The sequence below is a fragment of the Muntiacus reevesi genome, chromosome 4 (assembly GCF_963930625.1).
Source record: "Muntiacus reevesi chromosome 4, mMunRee1.1, whole genome shotgun sequence".
NCBI classification, from domain to species: domain Eukaryota; kingdom Metazoa; phylum Chordata; class Mammalia; order Artiodactyla; family Cervidae; genus Muntiacus; species Muntiacus reevesi.
In genome coordinates, this window is record NC_089252.1 from 109,933,728 (window position 1) to 109,961,045 (window position 27,318).

At 38.2% G+C, this 27,318-nt stretch overlaps 1 protein-coding gene across 2 annotated transcripts in view; it reads left to right on the top strand.

The window, feature by feature from the left end:
- The first annotated feature begins 730 nt into the window (after positions 1-730).
- The window catches only part of SMARCC1 (SWI/SNF related, matrix associated, actin dependent regulator of chromatin subfamily c member 1), a 120,111-nt gene continuing 93,523 nt past the window's right edge, over positions 731-27,318 (top strand). Inside the window, exons 1-6 of one of the 2 annotated variants that reach the window (XM_065933829.1) lie at positions 731-975; positions 8,834-8,953; positions 15,990-16,075; positions 20,136-20,217; positions 21,308-21,400; positions 24,439-24,508. In XM_065933829.1, the coding sequence (XP_065789901.1) occupies positions 781-975; positions 8,834-8,953; positions 15,990-16,075; positions 20,136-20,217; positions 21,308-21,400; positions 24,439-24,508 (646 nt within the window). In that variant the 5' untranslated portion in view covers positions 731-780. The remainder of the gene's footprint in view (positions 976-8,833; positions 8,954-15,989; positions 16,076-20,135; positions 20,218-21,307; positions 21,401-24,438; positions 24,509-27,318) is intronic. The other variant, XM_065933828.1, reaches the window with a different exon arrangement.

A 27,318-nucleotide genomic window follows, 5' to 3' on the forward strand; every position in this document is an offset into this window, starting at 1 on the left:
AAGGCTACCCACTCCAGTATTCTGGCTGGAGAATTCCATGGACTAGGGCCGCAAAGAGTCGGACTGGACACGACTGAGCGACTTTCACTTCACAAGTGACAATCAGAGGGGAAGGGGGGTCCAGGTCGCGGGGATAGCTGTTGCAAGCGGCCCAAGGCAGGAATGAGCTGGTGTATCTGGAGCCATGAAGGGGAGGAAGGTGTGTGAAGCCGAAGGTGGTGGGTCCCAGATGGATGTTTACAAAGGACGACAGGGTCACTACGTGCAGAAGGTCTGAGGGCAAGCGGGGACAGGCGCAGATTCCCACCCGGCGTGTGGGTTCCCCTGCTGGCACGCGACACGCGAAACGCGCTCTCCTCTCGGAACATCTCACACCAGCTCCTTTCTCCCCGGCGGTGGCAGACGGTGACACAGAACCACCGTGCAGCTGTAGACTACATAACGAGTCAACGCAGGTACCGGGGAAACAGCCACACGCGCGGAAGCCCAAGCTGTCAGGTGGAGCGGATGAGTAGTCTGCGGTGCAGGAGGAAGAGGCGGGTGGAGGGGCTCGTCCTAGGCCCGCCCGGCGCGAGTGCTGCGCATGCGTGTGCGCGTGCCCTCGTCGGTTAGGGCGCCGGTCCCGAGAAGAGGCGGGGCCGGGCTTCCGCGCCGGAAGGAGGTTGGCTGGGCGGGGCCGGGAGGCGGCGGTGGCGGCTGCGCGCGCGGGCGCGCGGGTGCGAACGGGGCACGCCGCGAGGGCCGGGGCGGGCCGGGCGGTGGGGACGACGGACGGCGACGATGGCCGCGGCGGCGGGCGGCGGCGGGCTGGGGACGACGGCCGGCGCTGCGGGCGCAGGAGGCGCGGCGGCGGCCGCGGGCCTTGCGGTTTATCGGCGGAAGGACGGGGGCCCGGCGAGCAAGTTTTGGGAGAGCCCGGAGACGGTGTCCCAGCTGGATTCGGTGCGGGTCTGGCTGGGCAAGCACTACAAGAAGGTGGGTCCGCGCGCCCGGAGGGGCCGGGGAGGCCACGCGACGGGGCCGGGGGCGGCTGCTGGCCTCGCGGGCCTCGGGCCGCCCCTCCCCCCGCGCGCCACGAGGGACAACAAAGGCGGGCGCCGGGCCGCCACGCCCCCGCCGCCAGCTCTCGGCGCCCGCGCGCCCGGGGCTCCGCCGGCCCTCGGGGCGCCGCTCCTGGGAGCCCGGGCGAAAGCCCCTGCCCGCGCTCGTGAGGGAGCGGGTCGGGCTCCGTGACCCGGAGGGTGTGACTCTTCCTCTTTGTTAGCCGCTGTAGGTGTGTGAACAGTGGTTATTAAAACTGTCTGGGCCAAGCTGTAAGGGCCGAGGCAAGTTTTGTTTAAGGGATTAGCCTTCAAAGTCCAGTGAGGTAACCAGGGTTTTCTTAAACCTGTAGTTGATATGCTACAGAAGACCGTGGACCGCTGTACTCGGACGTCGGTAACCGCAGGTTGATATAATGGATTACAGTCTTCATGGGAACTCACTAATATTAAAAAAACGACGGCTTTTACTTCACAGTTCTCTCTGCTTATGTGTAGTGGGAGTGCAAGAGTTAATGTTGACTTGTAGCTAATGTGAGGCCTTCCCTGAGAACCGCGTTCGTGTTAGGTCACCCCACTTTATATCACCTTTGTTTCCTTCATATCGTTTTTTGGGATTATTTTCATTTACCTGCTTGTCCTGCCGTTGCAGTGTTAGTTGGACTTAGTCATTGGTACTGAAAGTTGTGACTTGGTCCCATGTTTATAACAACTTTTTTAGCTTCCCCTTTATATAACTTATTTAGGAATGACTGAACCCGTTAGAAAGTGTAAGGAAGCCGACTGCCCCCCCAAAAAAAATTACTCTCTGTGTCCCAGAATTTCCTGAACACCCTTCACAGTTCTCTACTTCCTCCGTTGTGGACCATCGCCCTGGAGGTAGGACGTTGTTTGGCCTGTTAACTATAGTGTGTCCTGGAACATTTTTGATCCTCATTGCTGGACCCTTAGTAGTTGCTTAGTAAATATTTATTGAATGAATGAAAAGATAAAGTAGTGTAGAAACCTACTTTAGGTTTCAGGTCTGCAGTGCAGTAAAACTCATCAGCTTTTGGACTTTGTTAGGCATGGGCAGGGGTCTTGGGTTCCTCTGATACTCCACTGTGGTACTTTCAGAAATCAGCATTTCTTATCTCAAGTTTTGGGCTTCCCTGGTGGTTCAGATAGTAAAGAATCCCCGTGCAATGTGGGAGACCTGGGTTCGATCTCTGGGTTGGGAAGATCCCCTGGAGGAGGGCTTGGCAACCAACTCCAGTATTCTTGCCTGGAGAATCCGCATGGATTCTCCATGATAGCATATGGATCCATGATAGCATATCAACTACAGAGGATCCTGGAGAGCTACAGTCCATGGGGTCACAAAGAGTCAGACACGACTGAGTGACTAAGCGCACAATACACACATCAGTTTTTGAGAGGTGACATATTCTTATTTACAATATATTTTTTGTTGCTTTGACTTTATTCTCCCAGGAATTTTAGAGTCACATTCGAGATTGTAGATTTTCCTCATTTATATGCAAGTAGACAATATTGTTTTCCCTTGTACATTGGTAAATTGGTCATTTTTTTGTGTGTAAACAATAGCTCTTATGGTGGTAGCTAAGGAAATTGAATATATTTATATTATGAAATTATTGTTTATCACGTGCCCTTCAGGCAATATTTTGGGTCTTAATATACCTTAATGTGTTTTTCCTCCCAGGCTGGATTTTTTTTTTTTTTAATTTTATTTAGTTAATTTTTTGGCTGCACTGGGTGTTTGTTGTTGCGCGCAGACTTTCTGTCGTTTCAAAGAGTGAGGGCTACTCTTCGTATGGGCTTCTCATTGCAGTGGCTTCTTTTGTTGTGGAGTACAGGCTCTAGGGCGCTCAGGGCTTCAGTAGTTGCTGCATATGGACTCCAGAGCACAGGCTCAGTTGTTGTGGCATAGGGGCCTAGTTGCCCCCCAGCGTGTGGGATCTTCCTGGACTAGGGATCAAACTGATGTCCCAATGTTGCAAGGTGGATTCTTAACCACTAGACCACCAGGGAATCCCAAGGCTGGATTTTTAACCACAGTTTTATCGAGATAAAATTGACATATAATACTGTATTACTTTATCACTGTAGCTTTAACAAAGATACTCAGGAGGAATATTCCTTTGGATAGCAAGGAAGGGAATAGAAAAAAGGAAGTACAGTGATAGTTATTTCTACCTTTCCAGACGGCATCTCTTTTGGCCCAGTTTTCAGAGGGCAGCTTTAGGGTTGGATAGTCTTTCAGAGCTGGGTTTGGGTGGATGAGGAAGTGGCTGTGAGCCTGATTGCAAGATTTGTCCCAGAGGATTGAAGCCAGTAGGCTAACGCTGGCTCCCTGTCCCTGAGGCTTTGAAGACAGAGTTATTACGTTTGACCTCTCAATGTTTCATAAAACTGGAATGTATTTCTTAGTCCTGTTCAGATTCAGAATTGTATATCCTTGGACCTGTGAGTCAGAATCCTATCAGCCTCTGAGAGGTGTTGATGTGGTAAAAATATTTACAAGAACATTCTTTGCTTCTTCCATACACACTATGTCTCTCCTTGGTGTACACATTGATGAGTTTTAACTTTTGTGTTGCATTTAATACTGTATTTTCAAATTAATAAATCTCAGCAAATAAATGAAATAGACATGACATTGATAGTAGCATTTTTATTGATGGGTTTATGCATGCACTATGAGGACAGCTTGAGCATCCCCTTTATCCAGGCATTTAAAACATAACTCGCTTAAATCCTCACAGTGGTCCTGTATGATAGATATTATTTACTTCATTTTCCCCATGAGAGAAATCTGAGACCTCAGGTTTAAGTAACTTCTCTAAGAATTACAGTTAGGAGTCACAAATTTGGGATTCAGAGAAGGTCCATCTGGCTCCAGCTCCAACCCCCCCCCCTTTTTTTTCTTTTTGCTATTCATAATTCTTCTCTTTAAGAAGCTCACAGTGTTGTGGAAAAGGTAGACACTGGCACCTGCCTGTAAAAGCCAGTTGATTTCAAATTAAAAGAGTTCCCTTGTATTGTTTTTGTCTTCTGAATGTCCATAGAAGGTGCTCAATAAATCTTTGTTCCATGAATGAACAGATTAACTAGGGTAGAAACCTCTAGAAACCTATTTATTTTAGTTTTGTTGATACATTTGCCTTAGTGTTACAGAAAGGAGAGTAAATACTTCTTGACTGGGATGAGTTTCTACTTGCCAAAGGTGTCTAGAGGAGGTGACCAGTCTAGGGAAGTGGAAACTGCCCAAGGTTGCATTTCCAGTCCACTGCAGAATACAGAAGCTGGTTATCTACCTGAGCTGCCTGCCTTGTGGTGTTGGGTGTGTATCATGTATCCTTAACACTGAAAGGTATGTTTCGGTCCATAGTTGAGGGTGGTTTTCAGATGATAACACCTTGAGGAGGTGAAGTGTATCTGTATCTGTAAGCCATTCGGTTCCCAGGGAAGTTTCTTCCCAAAGTTTGGCTTACTCCTGAAATTAAAGATTTCAGGATGACTTAAATAAAGATGCTTTAGATTTAATGATGATCATGAAAACAGACTAGATTGCCCAAGGAAGATATTTCCATGCCCTTTACATAAGGTATTTAAGGTATTTTAGGTTAAGACAGTTGTTTTTTTCATATGGGACATTTGCTGCAATAGAATTATTTAGGGATAAGTTAAACTTTTAATATGTTATTAATGTCACAGGGAATATAAAGCAGATTTATTGATACAGCTTTCTAAGCATATTTTCCTAACTTTCTTAATCAAAACTTTGAGACTAAAAGATTTTTTGTTGTTGTCTTAAGTAAAACATGCTGTTGAACTTTTTTTTTAATTAAAAATAAAATTTTTATGATTGAAGTTGTCTATATAATCATTAAATTTTCCCCCTTTAAAACACCTTTAATAAGCACCTTTAATAAAGGTGATAAATCACCTTTAATCAGGATTTTTATTATCTTGAAAACTATTAGGATCTTTTTATGTTTAGGTGAGATTTTTGGGAGGAGTTGAACTGTCTACGTGGGATAGTAGAATGAGGATTACATTGGATTGGTAAATGTGAGTTCAGTACTTCTGGCCACTAATTGATGTCATTGAGCAGATCACTTGATTTCCATGTTTTACTTGTTCATTTGTAACTCCTGTAGGCTGTTGTTTTGAATCAAATGAGATAGTCCTTGAAGATAGGATTATATAAATTTGAGATACTAGTGATACTTTTTGTATATCTTCTGATCCCACTGATTGATTAAATAGAATGTTACTCTTTGAAATTTTTAAAAGTTGATTTTCAAATCTTATAATAGTCATACTCTGCCTTTTGAGAGGGTATGAGTATAGTTTACATAATATGTAAATGTCAAATTTATGAGTTAAAAATGTCATCTTTTACATGTATTTTCATGTTTGATAATTTTTGTGAGTGATTTGATAAACAGTTAAAAAATATTTTATAGTTTAAAAATTGGATTTTAATATACCTAAGGTAATCATTTTGATTGAGCTTTGAACCTCCTGTCTTTATTCTGAAACTGTAGGGTTGTCCACGTGAAATCTTTCTCATTTTGAATGACAGTATGTTAAATGACACATCTGTAGATAGTGGTGAAGTTTAGAATACATACAAAGCTATGTGTATAGGTCATTAACAATTCATTTTTGCCTAGAGGGTTGATTTGGCTTTAGCTGAACAACCTTCCTCTAAATGGTGCCTTTTTCAATTTTAGGATTTGACACTGTTCAGTTGTCTGCAGGTATTAATTTTTCATGTTGACCTTACCATGTGCAAAAAACCTGCAGTACGTTATAAGATCCCTTGGAGAAGCTTGTACTTATTAAAGATTGTAAAGTTACCTTGTGAGTATGTACAACATACTTTGCCAGTTCTGTGGGTTACACTTGAAGAGTTTATTAAAGATTATCCTACGTTCAGTGTTACTGGCATAATTGAGTATTCCTCATTAAAGATTTGCTCTGTTGAACAGTAGTCCTCAGAAAATTAAACTTGATGGTTTTTGTGGGAATTGGTATTGTAGGAAAGGGGAATTGTAAGTAGTTTCTAACATTTAAAAATTGTTTACCTAGTTTTTTAACTTTTAGATTATAATAAATGTGTTCTTTAACTGAGATACATGATATATAGACAATATTTGAAGTGGATTTTTTTTTTTGAAAGCCCAGTGATTCTTAAAGTGTAATGGCCATTCCCATACTGTCGCATGGGAACTTGTTACGAGTGCAGATTCTTGGACCTGACTGGGAGTGGGGCTAAAACTTAAGAATCATTATTTTATACTAACAGATTTGACATCATATGTGCTTAATTGTATGAAACGGGTTTCTAGTTTTTGGCTTATGTTTGACAAACGTTTCACTTCATAGCCTTATGGAAATGTGGTTTTACAGAACACCTTTGATATAAAAGGAAGCTATTTGTAAGGATAAAAAGGTGTGGTTTAGAACAAGGATAGGCAGACTTTTTCTATAAAAGGGCAAGAGAGTAAATATTGAGGCTTTGCAGACCATGCAGTCTCAGAGGCAACTGCTTGACTCTGCTATTGGAGGAAAGCAACCATAGACAAAGTGCAAATGAATGAGTGTGCTGTGTTTTCGTGAAACTGTTTATGGACACTGACATTTGAACTTTATATAATATTTGTGTGTCATGAAATATTCTTAAAACTTTTCTCCCAAACATTTAAAAATGTTAAGCCATTCTTAGCTTGTGGGCCACACAGAAATAGGCAGTGGGCTGGATTTTACCAACTTTTGGTCTAGAGGGTTTCATGTAAAACAAATTATTCCAACAAAATACCAGCCTTCTGCAAAATTTAACTTATGCTGGCTGTTCCATGTAGAGAGGAAAGCTAGTATACTTGAACAAATAAAAATACGAGAGGATACTAAGCTTTAAGAAGAATTGCCTGCTCTCTTGTTAATATATTATGCTCTCTCTTTGATTGGCAGTAAATGCAGTGGCACCCCACTCCAGTACTCTTGCCTGGAGAATCCCATGGACGGAGGAGCCTGGTAGGCTGCAGTCCATGCGGTCACTAAGAGTTGGACACGACTGAGCGACTTCACTTTCACTTTTCACTTTCATGCATTGGAGAAGGAAATGGCAACCCACTCCAGTGTTCTTGCCTGGAGAATCCCAGGGACGGGGGAGCCTGGTGGGCTGCCGTCTATGGGGTCGCACAGAGTTGAACACGACTGAAGCGACTTAGCAGCAGCGGCACATATTGAGAACCAGTCAACTTAAGGCATTGTAACTAACAGTAGATGATACAGCTGATATTTTGCTGTATAGGTATCGGACATTATTTCCTGCAGTAGAAACATTAATTTTGAAATGTGGGTTGGTACTGGGAAAGAAATTTTTCCAGAAAGAAAAATAGTGTTGTTGATTTTTTTAAGTGGAAGTATAGATGTGTTTTCCTGCTCAGAATTGGTGGTTTATTTATTTTTTTTTCGTTTATTTTTATTAGTTGGAGGCTAATTACTTTACAATATTGTAGTGGTTTTTGCCATACATTTGACATGAATCAGCCATGGATTTACATGTGTTCCCCATAGAATTGGCGCTTTTAAAAAAAAAAAAAATTGATGGTCTTTCGAAGTGATATTGAATGCTGAATACTAAATTAAACTCTACACTTAATTGAACTCCCTAGTTTATGCTTTTCCCGTCATGTACTCTCTCTTTGCTTGCTGTGCTGTTCGCTTGCTGTCTGCCATGGGTTTGCCCTTGGTGACATGATGCACATCCGCATGGATAACTTTTCACGTACATTCGTTTAAAAAGATTCTTATTTTGGCCAAAAACTTGTAAAGCTTACCATCGCAACCATTTTTAAGTGCCCGCACAGGTGTATTTTTTTTTAGTGCATGAAAACAACCATTTTATTGTGCTCAAAACTCAATGGCATTAAACAACCATTTTATTGTGCTTAAGAGTTCCCGTGTGTCTGGAATTTGGATGGGCATGTTCGGGGTGACTGTCTCTGCTCAGTGGTGTCTGGGCCCTTGACTGGGAGGTTTGATGATTGAAGGTGACTTAACAGCTGGGGACCAGAATCACCTGGAATCTCCTTTACTCGTGTCTCGTGGTTATACTGTCAGTCTTCTGGGACATCAGCTGGGGCCTCTTCATGTGACCTCTCTGGGTAGCCTGGGCTTCCTGTGTGGTGGTGTCGGGGTGGTTGGACAACTTTGTTGCTGTTCAGGGCTCTAAAGGTGGGTGTCCCAAAAGAACTGCTTGGAAGCAAAACTGTCTGATCTTTTTTGATTTATCCTCGGAAGTCACACAACATCACTTCTCTACCATGCTGATTGGTTTTCAGTGAGTCCCTAAGGATGGTCTGATTAAATAGAAGAGGACATAGATCCCCACTTCTAGATGAGAGGAGCATCAAAGAGTTTGTGGATTAGTTTGAAAAACTTTTAACACAGTCGGTTCTCTGGCCACATTCAAAATTCAGTGGCCAATAGCTCTCATTCCCTTATAGCATCAGGCTCAAGTTTGAGATCCGGGATCTCACCATCCAGGTGGAGATGAGATGATTTGGGTTTGGTTTCTTGGACATCCTTAAGATCTGTTCCCTAAAAGGATGTTTTATTTATCCAGCCCACTGCCCCCAGTGTTTGTTTAAAGAAGTGTCTCAGACACTTAAAAATCTGCCACCCGGCCAGTGCTTAGGTACTAGGAAGTAAGCTAATAACATTGCCTTCTGCACAGTTGTCCCAGTTTTTGAATCTTCGTCTTTATCTTGCAGTATGTTCACACGGATGCTCCTACCAATAAAACACTGGCTGGGCTGGTGGTACAGCTTCTTCAGTTCCAGGAAGATGCCTTTGGGAAACATGTTACCAACCCGGCCTTCACCAAGCTCCCGGTAAGTACATCAGCTTCTCACGCTAGGACAGCTTCTGTTTCTGTACTCTTGACTGCAGCCTGCAGCTCTTTATTTTGCTGCTGCTGTCCTAGAGAATAGGGAAAAGAAGGAATCTCTGCAGAATTTTTGCTGTAGAATGTTACTGCTTTTGAACTATAGGAAGCATCTCAGGAGTCATTTAACATTGGCATTAAACAGCACAATAGTTATTACCTAGACTTACCTGTTAACATTTTACTGTTATAATTTCTTTATTGTCTTTACTAAGTCTTTTCCTTTTTTTCCTCCTGATTCAGTGCTTATGGCTAGAATGCTGTTTTCTGAAATTTCTTTTTTTTTGTCCATTAGATTCTTCTGAGCTTATGTGAGAATATGATTCTGTTTCCCTTGAAGTTGGTATTTTGGCTAGAGTTTAGACTTGGTGTAGAAATTGGTCATGTTTTCTTTCTTTTTTTAATTTGTAGGTTTTGTTCTTTCTTAAACATTTGATTTTGTACAGAGAAATCTGACACTACCTTTTGATTTCTCCCTTTTTCGTACTGATCTTTAAAATTCATAAATATTTCTAGTTCTCGTAAGTCATGATCTGAAGACTCATTTACCTTTCTTTACCTCTGGGAACATTCGGTCTATTAGTCTTCTCTGCTTGTCTGTATTTCTTTATATTTCTGAACTCTGATTATACAAATACGAGATTTCTGGGAACTACCTGTCATATTTTCCTGTAATTTTTGTCTTCCAATTCTCTCATTTGGGTTTTTGTAGTTTCCAGTCTGCTATCTGTTGCCTCTACTGAATTTATTATTGGTAGACTTTTTTTTAAATCTCAAAAGCTTCTGGTTTATGTGTTCTTATTTCATCATTAACCTTTTTGTTTTAATAGCTGCTGATCTCTCAGATATAAATGGGAATAAGAAATATTATTTTACTGACCTTGGAATTCATCTGTCCGCTTTGCTTATGGTATTTTTGCCACCCAGGCATTTATTTTCATTAAGTCAAATAAATGGATGTGGTTTTATGAATCATGTTAGGATTCTTTCTCCACTCATAGGTGATAAAAAGTTTCAGCCATGCATTCTTGTATTATTTGTATGGTGTGGGTTTTTTCATGTAACTCCTTAGCCATCTAGAATTTATCTTGGTATTCATTGTGAGCAAGGGATCCAGTTTTATCTTTTTCCATATGATCACCTGGTTAACCCAACAACATTTATTAAAGGGTACTGCCTACCCCCACTGATTTGAGTTCAGCAAATATTAAGCATTTGAGTATGTGCCAAGTTCTGAGAATTCAGGGAGTAATGCAGTGTATTGTTTGTCCTCAAGGGGCTTACTTCCACTCTTTCTTTGAGATGTATAAACAGAGCCTTTGGTCTCAGGAAATGTTTTCCCAGGGAAAGGACATTTGAACTGAGTCCTGAAAGTAGAGTATGAGTTCTTCAGTGACATGCTGGAAGATGAGATTTTTCAAGCAGTGAGAGCAATATGTAAAACCCTAAAGGCCTGAGAAAATTTTGGCACTTTAATGTGGTTTCAGATAGTTCAACAGGGTTAGAACTGAGGACAGTAGGCAGAGAGATGGGCCAGAATCAGTCATAAAAGGATAGAAGTGTGACTTTTATCTTGGAAGTGGTTGGGAGCCAGAGCACGGGGGAGAGTAGAGGTGGGTTAATTAATTTTGGGTTTTATGATAACCCTGCAGGCTTTGATATGAAGAATGAATTGGAAGCCTTCAGATTGGATGCTTTAAAGTCTCTTTCTCCATAAAGAAGCTGCTCTCATAATCCAAGTGAGCTATAGTCAGAATAGAAAGGAGTTGAAATAGTGAGAGGGGGTAGAACTTTGTGGGGTTTTTTGTTTGTTTTTGGTGGGAGGATGGGTTGTGGGGCTAAAATAAGAAAGAATTGCCTGGGATGACTGCACTGAGCCGATTCCTTTAGCACTAAGGTGAAAGCGACAGCGCAAAAGCAGGTTTCTGGAGAAAGGTACTCAGTTTAGTCTGTTTGAGGTTGGCTCTCCTGTAGGGCATCTCTGATTTGGAAATCCTGTAGGTAGTTGGAAGTGAGATTGAAGTTTTAGAGAAAAGGTTGAATTAGAGGAAGACATTTGACAGTTACTGGGTGCTGGTTGAATTCACATTTGTAGAGTAAGAGCATTCCTTCTGTTTTAATTATTTTTTAGTTACTCTTTAAAATACCTACTTTAAAAAAATAAAATAAAATACCTACTTTTTTACGTGTGATTTAAGTTACATAGATTGTATATTAGCATTATAGTAAATACATGTGTATAATTTATAAATACATGTTTAGATATTGGAGGTACTTGCTCATTTTTGACACATGGGAGCTATTCAGCTGAATAATGAGCATATTTTATTTTCTGTACTATGGCAGATTGAGGTTTTGGGGATAACTTTCATAAGCTTAAAATTAATTGAAAGTAAACATTTGCAAGAATAGTGCAAAGTACTTTCATTTCCCTTCATTTAGAATCCTCAGTTTTTAGCATTTTGCCACGTTTGCATTATCACTGTTTTTCTCTACGTGTTTGTGCATATTCTGAATCATCTGAAAATTCCTTGTTCCTTTACGTCCAGATACTTGAGTGTTTATTTCCTGTTCTTTTACATGATCAACTAGATTAGAATGATCAAATCAGGAAGTGGTTGAAGTTTTTATCATTAAAACACTGTAATATAATACATATAGTTTATATTTTATAATCAGGTATAAAATCATTTAGAATAAAATTTACATGTAGCATTATATGAAGTATTTTATGTAAGGTGATTTGCATTATATTGGTATTCCTAATTAGGGTTATATGAGTGTCTTGGAAAATAGTGTTTACAAGAGGGTTTATTTGGGGAATATTTAACTCCTGGGAACTAATCCATTATAATTTTTCTGAATTTTAAAGATTTTAAAGAGAATATTTTTAGGCATAAGCCGTACTTAAAAATAATTCATAGTTTACTGGTTGAGGAACCAGATTTACTTCTTTTTCTTTCCAAATAGTGTTTAGCTTTTTCCCAAATCAAAGGGATTGATACAGAAAGGCGTAATGGAAAAAAAAAAAAAAAGGCATAATGGTGTAAAACAAACCGAAGGAAAGAGACAATAAAGCAGACAATGTTTCAGTGAAACATGTAAATTATTTACCTTAAAAAGTTTTTTTCCTGAATGAATAGTACTGGAGTAAGAGTTCACTATTTGGGCTGTTATTTTTTTTTTTTCAATCAAACTAGAACTTTTTATTTACTGACTTCCTAAGTCATATTGAGGGCTTCTCTGGTGGCTCAGATGGTAAAGAATTCGCCTGCAATGCAGGAGACCCGGGTTCAATCCCTGGATCGGGAAGATCCCCTGGAGGAGAAAATGGCGACCCACTCCAGTATTCTTGCCTGGAAAATCCACAGGACAAAGGAGAGCCTGGTGGGCCCTAGGCCATGGAGTCTCAAAGAGTTGGACATGACTGAGTGACTTTCACGTCACTTCAGTACGTCATACTGGATGGTAAACAGCTGGCTCAACAGAGGGTGTGTTCTATCTAATGCTGAGAAATTAGAAAGATTTAGGGGGGGGAAAAGTGCTCTGTAAGGCTAAAAATATATTTCACGGGCAAACATCTGAATGGAAAGTGTTTTTTTTTTACCTCCACAAGTAAAATTTCTTGTTATTCCATAATTCCTTCAAGGCTTTTAGTTCATATGCATATATAACACAAACGTAATTGTAACATGAAAAACTAGTTGATTTTGTATTCTGCTTTTTTATGTTTTTCATTTTTTAAAATTGTATTGAAGTATAGTTGATTTACAGTGTTGTGTTAGTCTCAGGTTTAAAGCATAATGATTTAGTTATACATATATCCATTCTTTTTTGGATTCTTTTCCCATAGAGGTTATTATAGAATATTGAGTAGCGGTCCCTGTGCTATAGTAAGCCCTCTTTGGTTATCTGTTTTTAAGTTCATTTATATCATTTTAAAAATTTAGATTTGACACGTTAGTGATATCATGATATTTGTTTTTCTGTGTCTGACTTGTTTTGCTTAGTATGCTGATTTCTAAGTCTATCCATGTTGCTTCAAATGGCATGATTTTATTCCTTTTTATAGCTGAGTAATATTCCACTGTATATGTACCACATCTTTATCCATCCCTCTGTTGATTGACGTTTAGGTTGCTTCCATGTCCTGGCTATTGTTAATAGTGCTGCAGTGAACATTGGGGTGATATATCTTTTCAAATTATGGTTTTCTTTGAATATATGCCCAGGAGTGGGATTGCTCAATCATATGGTAGTTTTATTTTTAGTTTTTTAAGAAACCTCCTTACCTCAATAGTGGCTACCCCAGTTTACATTCCCATCAACAGTATAGGAGGATTCCTTTCTCTCCACATCCTCTCCAGCATTTATTTTTTGTAACCTTTTTGAGGATGGCCATTCCAACCAGCTTGAGGTGACACCTCATTGTCGTTTTGATTTGTTGTTGTTCATTCACTAAGTTGTGTCCGACTCTTTGCGACCCCATGGACTGCAGCACACCAGGCTTCTCTGTCTTCGCTATCTCCCAGAGTTTGGTCAAATTTATGTCCATTGAATCAATGATGTAATCCAGCCGGCTCATCCTCTGTCAACCGCTTCTCCTCCTGTGCTCAATCTTTCCCAGCATCCGGCTCTTTTTTAGTGAGCCAGCTCTTCGCATCAGGTGGCCAAAGTATTGGAGCTTCAGCTTCAGCATTATTCCTTGATTTGATTTGCATTTCTTTTAATAATTAGCGATCTTTTCATTTTCCTATCACCCATCTGCATGTCTTCTTTGGAGAAATGTCTGTTTAGATCTTCTGCCCATTTTTTTCTTTTATTGGATTGTTGGTTTGTTGTTTCTTAAACGCTATGTAAGCTGTTTGTCTATTTTGGAAATTAATCCCTTGTTTGAGTTGCATCATTTGTAAATATTTTCTCCCATTCTGTTGGTTGTCTTTTCATTTTGTTTATGGTTTTTTTTTGCTGTGCAAAAACTTTTAAGTTTAATTAGGTCCCATTTGTTTATTTTTTTCCCATTTGTCTATTTTTGTTTCCATTACTCTAGGAGATGGATCCAAAAAATATTGCTGTGTTTTATGTCAAAGAGCATTCTGCATATATTTTCCTCTAGGAGTTTTATAATAACTGGTGTTATATTTAAGTCTTTAATCCATTCTCAGTTTAATTTTGTATATGATGTTGCAAATTAAATATGATCTAATTTTATTCTTTTACATGTTTTCCCAGCACAACTTATTAAAGAGACTATCTTTTCTCTATTGTGTATTCTTTCCTCCTTTGTCACAGATTAATTGACCATAAGTGTGTAGGTTTGTCTTTTGGGCTTTCTGTCCTGTTCTGTTGATCTATGTGTTTGTTTTGGAACCAGTATTATACTGTTATAATTACTGTGACTTCGTAGTATAATCTGAAGTCAGGGACTGGGATCCCTCCTGATCTGTTCTTTGTTAAGATTATTTTGGCTGTTTAGGGTCTTTTGTTTTTCCATACAAGTAAAAAATTTTTTTGTTCCAGTTCTGTGAAAAACATCATTGGTAATTTGATAGGGATTTCACTGAATCTTGATTGCCTTGGGTAGTAATGTCATTTTGACAATACTGAGAACATGTTATATCTTTTCATCTCCTGGTATCATCTTCAGTTTCTTTCGTTAGCATCTTACAGTTTTCAGAGTACAAGTTTTTTGCCTCTTTAGGTAGGTTTATTTCTGGGTATTTTACTCTTTTGTTATGATGGTAAGTTGGGTTGTTTCCTTAATTTCTCTTTCTGATCTTTTGTTGTTAATGTATAGAAATGCAACAGATTTCTGTATATTAATTTTGCATTCTGCACCTTTGCCAAATTCATTGACGAGCTCTAGTAGCTTTCTGGTAGCATCTTCAGGATTTTCTATGTATAGTATCATGTCATCTGAAGATAGTTTTTATTTCTTCCTTTCCAATTTGGATTCCTTTTATTTCTTTTCCTTCTCTGACTGCTTTGTCTAGGACTTCCAAGACTATGTTGAAGAAGAGTGGTATCAATGGGTATCTTTGTCTTGTTCCTGATCTTTAAAGGAATACTTTCAGTTTTTTACCATTGAGTATGATATTAGCTGTAGGTTTGTCATGTATAGCCTTTGTTATGTTGAGATATGTTCCCTTTGTGCCCACTTTCTGGAGAGTTTTTTTTTTTAATCATAAATGGATGTTGGATTTTATCAAAAGCTTTTTCTGTATCTGTTGGGGTGATAATATGATTTCTGCAGTTTGTTATTGTGTATCATGTTGATTCATTTGTGGATATTGAAAAACCCTCACGTGTTTCTGAGATAAATCCCACTTGATCATGGTGTATGATCTTCTTGATGTACTGTTGGATTTGGTTTGCTAGTCTTTTGTTGAGGATTTTTGCATCTGTGTTCATCAGTGAAGTTGGCTTGATGTTTCTTATTATATATTTTAAAATATAAATTTTATTTAGTTTTTTAAATTGAATTTTAAATTTGCCAGTGGAGTTAGTAGTATATCATTAATTTGTCCATTAATATTTTATGCTGAAACAATTTGATGTATCTTTTGTAAGTCTTTTCTTTTCATAGACTGTTTACTTAAAACTAGAAACATTTTTTTGTACCTCAGTTTGTTCCAAAAAAGTAAGGAAGTTATTGAATTAGGAGTTGTTTATAACTTTGAGTTTATATAAAACTTAGACTTCCCAGGTGGCTCAGTGCTAAAGAATCCACCTGTTAATGCAGGAGACACAGGAGATGCAGGTTCAGTCCCTGGGTTGGGAAGATCCCCTTGAGGAGGAAATAGCAACCCAGTCCAGTATACTTGCCTTGGAAATCCCATGAACAGAGGAGCATGCTACTGCCCATGGGGTTGCAAGGAGTCAGACACAAATGAGCTTGCACTTACTTACAAAGCTTAGCGTTCAGACAGGAGTAATTGTCAGAAGTTTTATTTTTCTCATGTGTAACTTGTATCATTTTTTAGGCAAAATGTTTCATGGATTTCAAAGCTGGAGGCACCTTGTGTCACATTCTTGGGGCTGCTTACAAATACAAAAATGAACAAGGATGGTAAGTTTTTGTATTTATTTGCAGGTTTTGCTGTGATGTGTGTAAGTTTTCCAATGTTAAACCTGTTCCTCTTTGATACGGTGTTACAGAATTCTATAAGCATATTATGATTAATATCCCAAAGTAGGTTGTCTTTTATCTAGGGCCCTAATTTACTTTTGTGCCTGCAGCCAAGAAAAATATCAAACAACTCTTTCATTTATTGTGCAGGATATTTTTCATATATGGTTGCATGTAGATAATCGATGGATGTATATTATTAGCAAATCAGAAGGTAGGGTCACTATGAAATACATAAATGTGTATTATAAACTTACAGTGTGCTGAAAGATAGCAGTTTTAAGTGTTCTGTGGACCAGGCCTTCCAAGTAAGAGTCATCCAACTTGCCCCCCTCAGAACACAAAAGGAGTCTGGCTCAGAGGAGTGCAGATAGTTGTGAGGGCAGTGATGGAACTAGGATGGGAATTCCTTGTGTTTTTTTTCCCTACAATTTTGTTTTTCCTTTTACTCTTACTTTTCTCCTTTCTCACTGTGTCTTTCTTGGTGCTTTCCTCTTTTTCTTTCTTGAACTGTGGGGTTTTCTCCATCTCAGTGTGGGAAGTTCAGCTGTTAGGACTATTAAGTGTTTAATGATGATGGTTCTATTTCAAGGATGGAGTGAGGTTAGGGGTTAGGAGGGTGCTGAAGTGTATTGAAGTTGTTTGGTGGTTTTAATTGTATTGTGCGGTTTATAATCTTAGCATCTTTCCAGGAGAATACTCATGTAATTTGTGTCTTTTAACATAAAAAGTAAGCTAATCCAATACTTTATGACTGAGAAATGCCAGGAAGTATTTGCATCAATAATCAGGACAAGTTTATAAGTAAATGACTTATTTATGGTAAGTGGAAAGAGATACAGAAATATATCTTATTTGCTAGAACTTTATATATATGAATGGATGTTTAATAGATATTATTTGGTTGATTAAATGAGCACGAGAGTTTGTTGTCATCAGAGGTAGCTTTCTGTTTTTCAGTTCTCTTTCCGGCTCTGGTGTTGCGCTCTTCCCAGAGTGGTCCCTGGTTTGTTAACAGGATTGACAGCATGTCTGGGTGCTCATACGTGGTTTGTGTCCACACTCGAGATTCGCAGTTGGAACTCTTTCCTTTGTTGGTTTCCTTGTTCAGTTTGTGTCTCCCAAGTCCAGCCTGGACCCTTGAGGGCAGAGTCTCAAAGTGAAATGACTTCCTAAGTCATTATGAAATTTGCTTATTTAGTGTATCACTACAATGAAATATTTTCATCTGAAAAGATTTCAGGTGGTTTAGAAGGTTACATAAAATAAATCATCTATGGCTTAAATATCAGGCCAACAAAGAAGTAAAGGATAGAGTTAGAGACTTTTTAAGAGGAATGAAGAGTAATAGTTTTTCCAGATCTTCTCAGATTGTAGCAGAGTTATCCTCTTTCAAGTATAATTATAAATCAGTTGCAGTACACACCTTCCCCTGTTTCCTGTGATTTACACACTTGCAGTGAGTGGATCACTTATGTTCCAACAGTGCATATCTTAATAACTGTCCACGCAGCTGGGCACTTGAATAGTGGCTTGTCATCTTGATTCTGCTGCTGACTCAGATGAGATCATAAGGAATTAAGATACTCAGGTTGAAATAACAAGAAACATATACAAACAATTGGCAAATCTTCAAAAAAATTGTACTGATTTATTGTCCAACTAGAATGTATTAAGACTGTACCTTTTCCCCTTTCACTGCCCAGCAGTTGTATTTATTTGTATTACCACCATCTTTTCATCCTAGTAATTTGTGATAGATTTGAAAAAGGTTTTATTTTATTTTTTTTTGAAAAAGGTTTTGTAATTTTAGTTTATTTATCTGTTTCCTTTTGTTCAGTTTTTCTTAATATTCATATATGTACTTTTGCTTACTTATCATACTGTAGATTCAGAAAAGCTTTAATGTGCCATGTTATCAAATTACTCTTTGGCAAGCCATTTTGGTTTATTATTATGGAAAATATAAATTATACATAAAAGAAGAAAGACTAATATTAATATAGTGAACTATTTCCAGTCATGCATCTTCTGCTTTATAGAATTTCTTTCTTTTTTTTTTTTTTTTTTGCTTTATAGAATTTCATCTGTAAATACTTTTGTGTATTTATTTCTAAAATTAGATTTTAGAGATTTTCTTGGCAGTCCAGTGGTTAAGACTTTGCACTTCCAATGCAGGGGGTATGGTTCAGTCCCTGATTGAGAAATTAAGATCCTGCATGCTGCATGGCATGATCAAAAAAAATTAGAGTTTAGGAAAGCATGAGAACAGTCCCATTATCATAGCCAGGAAAATTATCAGTAATTTTTCAATATTGTTGAATACTATCTACTTAGTGTTTGTTTCCCTGATAATTTCACAAAGATTTTTTATATTTTGTTTTAATCAGTATCCAAACAAGATTCATACACTACAGTTGGCTCATATGACTCTCTTAAGTCTCTTTTTTGAATAAGTTTTAAACATTTGGCTCTGCTGAGTCTCTGTTGGTCTGTGGGCTTTTCTCTAGTTGCGGCACACAGCTCAGTAGTTGTGATTCGCGGGCTCTAGAGCATGGGCTCAGTAGTTGGGATGCATGGGCTTAGTTGTTCCATGGCGTGTGGGATCTTCACGGACCAGGGATTGAACCCCTGTCTCCCTCATTGGGATTGAATTCTTCACTGAGCCACCAGGGAAGCCTGACTCTTAAGCCTCTTAAAACATTTCTGATTTTCTTCCTCACTCTTCTTAAAAAAAAAATAAGAACAGGTTGTCTTGTAGAATTGTATTATGTCCTTGTTGTTCAGCCACTCAGTTGTGTCTGACTCTTTGCGATCCCCTGGACTGCAGCACATCAGGCCTCCCTTTCCTCACTATGCCCCAGAGTTTGCTCAGACTCATGTCCATTGAGTTGATGATGCCATTCAACCATCTCATCCTCTGTTGCCCCCTTTTCCTCCTGAAGAAAAGGCTTTATCCCAACCAAAGTATTTAGGAGAAAACAATGGAATGGGAAAGACTAGAGGTCTCTTCAGGAAAATTAGTGATACCAAGGTAACACTTCATGCCAAGATGGGCACAATAAAGGACAGAAACAGTATGGACCTAAAAGAAGCAGAAGATTCTAAGAAGAGGTGGCAAGAATACACAAGAGAACTATACAAAACAGATCTTCATGACCCAGATAATCACCATGGTGTGATCACTCGCCTAGAGCCAGACATCCTGGATGTGGAGTCAAGTGGGCCTTAGGAATCATCACTGTGAACAAACCTAGTGGAGGTGATGGAATTCCGGATGCTGGCAAAGATTGAAGGCGGGAGGAGAAGGGGACGACAGAGGATGAGATGGTTGAATGGCATCACCGACTCAATGGACATGAGTTTGAGCAAGCTCCAGGAGTTGGTGATGGACAGGGAAGCCTGGCGTGCTGAAGTCCATGGGATTGCGGAGAGTTGGACGTGACTGAACTGAATCTCTGGAGATAACTAAGATAGGTAAAGACAACACTAACATGTTATGCTTGGGTACTTAGATAAAGAAACATTCAGGAAAGATTTGAAGTGTAGGTAAATAGATGCATTTTACCCCATTTGGGACAGTAGTAGGCTCTAAGCATTACAGACACTCTTGACTTTGAACAGATGACTTTTAAGCATATATAAAGGAGACAGACTGTACATATACTTGGAGAATGGTATAGTAATTCACTGCCTTTGGATCTGTGGATTAGTTTTATATGTGATGTAAAATATCTTAGATTTACAGAAAACAGGGGACACTTCTTGAATTTGGTTGTTCATTTTGACTGGAGCAGATTGAATATCATTAAATGTAATGTTTTATGAAGGTGTTGACACTGATTTCTCATACTGCCAAGAAAATATGTTATACATTTTGTAGAGTGCTATTTTAATATATATCCAAGTCTTTTGAGCTCATTTGTACTGGGTACTAAAACCAAGTTTTCACTTTTGTTTAAGTTAGGAGACAAATTAACTAATGATTTTTTGCTTACAGGCGGAGGTTTGATCTGCAGAATCCATCCCGAATGGATCGTAATGTTGAAATGTTTATGAACATTGAAAAAACATTGGTTCAGGTAACTCAGAAAATTTAATTGTTAAAACTTTTTTCCTTTAATTTGCTTTTAATTCTAAGATTGGCTTTATTCTAGCTCAAAGATCAAAGGGAGAAAAGTTTCCTGAAATCTGTTATTATATTATTTTTATGAGTTTTGGGGATTAGAGCTATAAGGTATGACTGTCATGACTGTGTCATTTATAGAATATTTTTCTTAAACATGGTAAAATAATTCATAATAGTTTCTTTAGTAATTTCACTAATCCATTATTTAGATCTTTCACATTTAATATGAACATTCTTTCATCCTAGTAGTCATTTGTTTATACAGTCATTTTCTTTGGATTTGTTTCATGGTTGTGCCATAAATAGAAATCTTATTTCCCCAACTAGATTATAACTTGGAGAAGAGAACACTTAATTTTCTTCTTTTCTTTCTTAGTGTTTTTACTGATAAGTAATTTTTAATAATCACTGAATTAACCTTCCTGGGGAGAGGAGACTGGCAATTCTGCTGGGTATTATCATTAATTTGATTCCTGAAACTTTTCTCATGGGCTCTTAACTAAGAGAAATAACTGAGCAGTTTTTGTATCTTGGCTAGTTTTTGGTGATGGTTTGGGGAGTTAATATTCATGTTTTAATCATTGCTATTCATAAGATTAGAAATGGGGGGAAAGAGCTATAGTTCAGTTTTTATATTTTAAGTAACTTAAATGATGAGCCAAAATGGGCATCCCTCCCCATGTACCCCCCTCTACCCCCACCCCCAGGCTAGGTGAAAATGCTACATGAGACTTAGACTCTCGAGTCCAGGTAAAATTAACTAAGATTTATTTATCAGTATAATACCTTAATGAAAAATATAATGAATTTCTCTAGGTCATGAGTCTTAGCAGTTTTTTAATCAGTGAATGGCATTAAGTAGCCTGCTGAACCATCTAGGTTTTGTATTGAAATAAGGCTTTTACATGCTGCAGCAAAGTATGTCTTCCTATTTTAAGCAGTATGGCTTTGAGTGCCAACTTTTGTCATTAAGGTAAATGCATAAATAATGTGACATTATTTCAAAACTAAGAGAATTTCAGAATGTTTTCTTTTTCCCTCAGAGCAATTGTCTGGCCAGACCCAACATCTACCTCATTCCAGACATTGATCTGAAGTTGGCTAACAAATTGAAAGATATAATCAAACGACATCAGGTAATATACATGATCACTTCATAAACATTGTGTATATAGAAGTCTTGTGAATCTCAGCTATAAAGTATACCTTTTGATTTCTATATATATATATGCATAAAGTGAAAATTCCTCTCTTTGGGTTCTTACAGTCTTAAGTTTTCTTCTCTCTCCCCTTGCCTCCAATTCTTAGCCTAGAATAGCATTTTCCCACTAGCGTTATTGAAATATAATTGATACATAACATTATAAATTTAAGGTGTCCAATGTGATGATTTGATACATGACTGTTTCCTGGAGTAGCATTTAATAAAGTCATTGGTGTGGATTCATAACAGTCTTACTATGAAATATGTCTTTTTAGAGTTAAAGAAACCAGTGCACTGTGCATCCCTGTAATTACAAAGTCAAACTGTGAGAGCTGATGACACAGTTATTGGTAGGAGGCAATCAAATATTACTTCAAGTAAACCTGCCTCTCCCCTATTATATGTATTGTATTTATATTTGTAGCTTTGAAAAAATGACTGGAAGATTCTGTTTTCTCCACAAACTTCCCTTCTCTTGGTTTACATGTACCAGTGCTGTCTTCTCACATCCTTCACTTCCTTTCTCTAACTTCACTGTGGTGAAGACCTTGGGTATTTATGCATGTATAGGTCTGTGACTACGTATGTGGCTAAACTGTAAGCAAATCTTTGTCATGGTAAACTAGCTGAGGACACGCAAGATAATTCTTTGAAGCACCATTACTTGAATGACAAAGGTTTACCACATGTTAGAATTGGTTGAGAAACTTCATGAAATATCTTTTTTTCTTCCTGCTGCAAGAGAAATTGCTGGTTGAATTATATTTTAGCATTTAGTAAACTTACCTTCTAAGTTCTCAAAGCAAATATTGCTATTACTGCTTTTTAAAAAAAATTTTTATTAGAGTATAATTGTTTTACAGTGTCATGTTAGTTTCTGCTGTATAGCAGAGTGAATCAGCTATACATACACAACGATAGTTGGTTTACTTGCTAAGTTGTGTCTGACTCTGTGCCTCCATGGATTGAGCCCACCACATTCCTCTTTCCATGGGATATCCCAGGCAAGAATACTAGAGTTGGTTGTCATTTCCTCCTCCAGGGGATCTTCCCAATCCAGAGATTGAACCCGTGTCTACTGCATTGGCAGGTGGATTCTTTACTGCTGAGCCAACCCCAACCAAGTTGTCAAACCTGTGCCCCGTGCAGTGGAAGCACAGACTGTTAACCAGTGGACCGCCAGAGAAATCCCTCTGATATTGTACTTCTAAAAATTGGAAATTTAGTACAGTCTTTTTCTTACCTATAACATCTGTACAAAAGAGAAGAGTGATAGGATTGTGCCTTTAGATCAAGCAGTCTGAAGTGGAATTCTTTTTTTTTTTTTTAAACTAGTATTATGACTTCAAACAAGTCACTAAACCTTTTTTGTTTTAGACATCTCTTTATTGGAGTGACCATCAAGTGTAGCTTAAATACAGGTGGAATGTTAGAGGGCATAAATGGAACGAGTTAACCAGTGAGTTTCTGCTTTCAAGCTAAAATAACATACTCTTATTGCTCTGAAATCATCCTGGGAAAAGTTTATATATTTTCCTGCAATTTAATACTGAACATTTAGGTGTCATAGTTCTTAGGAAATCTGACTCAGTGATTGTTTTCTAAGGGTAACCTCCAGAGAGATAAAGAGTTTCCTGGTTTCAAGATCTCTTCTGTAACATTCTATGAAAGTAATAATAAGATCAGATGATCAGGCCTCTGCTCAAGCATTCAAAATGCACTAATAACGCAATTGATTGATCGCTTACAGTGTGCCTGTCACTGTTCTTAGCTCATTGTGTCTATTAACCTAGTCCTAACAAAATTCTTGTAAAAAACGTTTTTTGTCACCGCAGAAGACACTGAAGCACAGAAACATTGGGTGCTTGTCCCATGTCAATTAAGTAGTACATGGTGGAGCTGGGGTGCAAACCCAGGCCTGTCTGATGGACTCTCGAGGCCAGAGTCCTCAATAGTGTGCCCTTCTGACTGTCGCCTCACGCATTAGATGTTGACATTCCCTTTTTAACCTTTCCTCTGGCTGTTAGAAATGTGCTCTAATACTCTGGTGATTGAAAACTCTTTGCCTTATTTGGTAGCTATTTCATCTTTACACGGGTCAGTGGTAAAGAGTCTGCCTGCCAACACAGGAGATGCAGGTTTGATCCGTGGGCCAGGAAGATCCCCTGGAGTAGGAAATGGCAACCCACTCCAGTATTCTTGTCTGGAAAATTCCATAGAGGAGCCCAGTGGCCTACAGTCCATTTCTGTGTGTAAGCGACTTCAAGGCATGGGACTTCCCTGGTGGTCCAGTGGCTAAGACTCTGTGATCCCAATGCAGGGAGCATGGGTTCTATCCCTGGTTGGGGAACTAAGATCCTGCATCCCGTATGTTCCCCCCCCACAATAATAATAAATAAAAATAGATGACTTCCATGTCATGTTCTAGACTGTATGTGGTATTCTAGCTGTGACTTAGCAAGAACTTGACTTCAGCGTTCTATCATTGACTTAACACAGCAGTAGCATACATACATACTGGAGTGAAGTCAGATGTCCGTCATGTATGTATGTGGCCCAAGCTTATGGTTCATGGCCTTAAACTTGCATTGATTCACTTCAAGTAACATTGATAATTTGTGATGACTTTGGAATAGCTTGCAAAATTAGTTGAAGGTATTCAAATTACTGATAAAATTACCCAGAGAGAGACTTCTGAAGAGAATTAGCCAAGAGTTAGCTAATAAATTAGCATTATTTTCCTATACAAAATATAAACTGTCTATAGATAATTTGCTTTTGTTTCTTCTTGTTAATCCTATCCCTTTCGTTGACTAAAAATAATAGAAGTATTATAGTCTTAAAATAGTGCTGCTAAAATTTAAAATGTAGAATAATGCCCCTATAATTCCCAGGCAGTTTGCATCTGGCATCTCATAGTTTGTTTGTCATATGTTTTATTTTTACATTACTTGTTCATTTGCTTTCCAGGGAACATTTACTGATGAGAAGTCAAAAGCTTCCCACCATGTTTATCCATATCCTTCCTCACAAGAGGATGGTAAGTTAGTTTTTGGTTATGAACTAATAAACTGATATTTTACTAGATTTTTAAGTTATGTCAAGTGGTTTAAACAATATAACCAACTTTTTAAAGATAAGATACTTTTAAGTATTAAATTTCATCAATAATTTAAGTTCATAGGGGTTTTTTTGCTGAGTTTTTTTGCAAGCTAATTCTATGACATCCAATATTCTGATCATTAGACTTACTTCTTTGTTGGTAATCATTATCTGGTTGTTAAGTCTAGGCCAGCCTTACGTATTAACTTTGTTAATGTTTGCTGTGCCTCTTGTGTTCTGAAAATTAAGAAAAATTGCAAGATAGAGGAATATCTCTTGGGAAGATTGGCTTACTGTTTAAACAGAGCCCCTCAGCAATATTTTAGTTTGGTGAATTTATAGTGATTCAGATTTTGATCTTTAACTCTGCTGTCATGAAAGTTAATTTTGTCATTGGTCAGAGTTCATTAGACCTATGAAAACTAATTTTGTACCTTTTACAAAGATCTGTGCTAACCATTCTTTCAAAGGTTGGAAAGTTGGGAAACAAGCTGTTATATGTTTTATTTATTTATGTGTTAATCAACCAGGTTAACTAATTTAGATTGAGATTAGATCTCTTATAGAGATCAAGTCTCTGGTAAGCACATCATATCGCTTTAGGACATCTATATGAAAAGCCAAATTATATCAGATTTGAATGACTAATTACCCCATGCTGAGTGTTTTTTTCCTGACCAGTGCAGTTATGCTAGAAGTCAATAACAAAAAGATTACCAGATAATCCCTGTATGCTTGAAAGTTAAGAAATATTTTGCCATATAATCCGTGGGTCAAAGAAAAAACTATAATGGAAATGGGGAAACTTTGGAGCTGAATAATTATGAAGTGAATAATAAAGTGTGAGAACATTAAATTTTGTAGGACGCAGCCGAAGCTATGCTCAGAGGGAAATTTTTATCTTTAGATGCATATATTAGGAAAAAAGACAGACTGAAAAATCAGTGGTTCACAAGAAATTTATCTGAAGAGTTTAGACAAACAACAGCAAGTTAAACCTAAAGGAAGAAGGAAATAAATAATAAAGACAAGGGCAAAACTTAAGAACTAGAAAGTAATAATAGCAAGATGATGAGCAGTATCAGAAACAGTTCTTAGAAAAAACTAATAAGACAATCGTGTGGCATATAAGCGACAGAAAGAGAAAGAATAATGTCAAGAATGGAAGGGGGACATCACTACAGATCCGATAGATACTACAAACAGTTTTAAGAGGTTGGATTTGTTGGTTGCTTGCTTGGTTGTGCTTTTGGTGTCAAATGTAGGAAACCATTTCCTACATCCAGAGCCATGAAGTTTTACACTTGTCTTTCTTCTAATAGTTTTATAGTTTAGCTATGACATTTAGGTCTTTTCATTATCTGTTTTGATGCAGAAATCTTGATTTGATTTGTAACAGTCACAGTTTTAGCTCTCTGATTATGATACTTTTATAAAGCATGAAACCTTATTCTGCCTGCCCTGTTTAATTGGTGGTTTCTCAGATTTTTATCCTTTTAGGTAATAGCAATTGGCTTCCACTAGGTGGAGGTGGTGAATTAGCTGTGTATATAGCATTCTGTTGTTGGCTAACTCTCCTCCAATGAGGCTGGTATGGAACTTTTAGGTTATGAACTTTTTGGAAAAAATTACCTTTTACAAAAGATTTGAACTGTGATTGTTATATCTAGATTTTTTATTCATGCTAGTTTTGTTTTTCTCCTTTGTTTAACACAGCCTTGATGACTGCATACTGACGGTTGTTTGGTATGTTGCTGTCAGTAGTTAGAGTAATTGTTAGGAGATAGCATTTTAATTTTAATATATTGGAAGCTATTTTTTAATGTAAGATATGCTTCTTCACACTAGGATTTACCTTAGAAAGCTGACAAGCTAATGTTGACTCTCAGCAAAGGTCTGTGTTGGGCTCATATGTATACCATTTGAGGTATCTGCGGATGATGACAGTACAGCCACAGCACATTACAACCATGTTGTAAAACTCTTGCAAGCGCAGTATGCCTTTTATATAGATTAATTAAGTTTAAAATAAAAGGTGATATTTAAGATATTAGTAATATTTTGAATATGGTATGCTAAAGGGGGCACAAAATAAAACCATAGAGGAATAAATTATGAAATTTGAGGAAAATCAAGTGGCAAAGTTTGACTGTGTATCAGGATAGTGGGAAATAAGAGTGAGTAGGTGAGAGAACATGAGTCTTATTTAAAGAGTTTTGTTTTTATTTGGTGAGTGAAGCAGGGGGTAAATACATTTTGATGGTTTGGTGAAGAAAAACATCTGACTATTGGCTGTAGTAGGAGAATTTTCCTGGGAACCGATTCCTGGGATACTTGATACAAGGAAACTGGTTAGAGAACAGGATCCATTGGGAAGGTCTCAGTTAAATTGCTGGATGAGGGGATGCTTTACCACTGGATGGGGTAAATCCACCTATCAGGAGATAAGTCAGGTGGCAAACCAGGATGGTCCGTATCTTTTCCAGTCAAGGGGAGATAAGGAAAGCTTTTCCAAATACAAGCTGTGGGCAGTGGAGTTTTTCTCCAAGAAAGTAAAGCCTGATACAAGGCATTTGGTCAGTCAGGAAATAATTGATAAGCTTTGAGAATGAAATTTCAGTAACTTGCAAATGAGAGCAAATTGTAGAGTTGGTGGAAGATCACCATTGCCCCAGAATGTATGGCAGGGAAAAGAAAGTGGAGATGGTTTGGGGTGTGTCTTTCATTGATGGCTTTACAGTATATTTC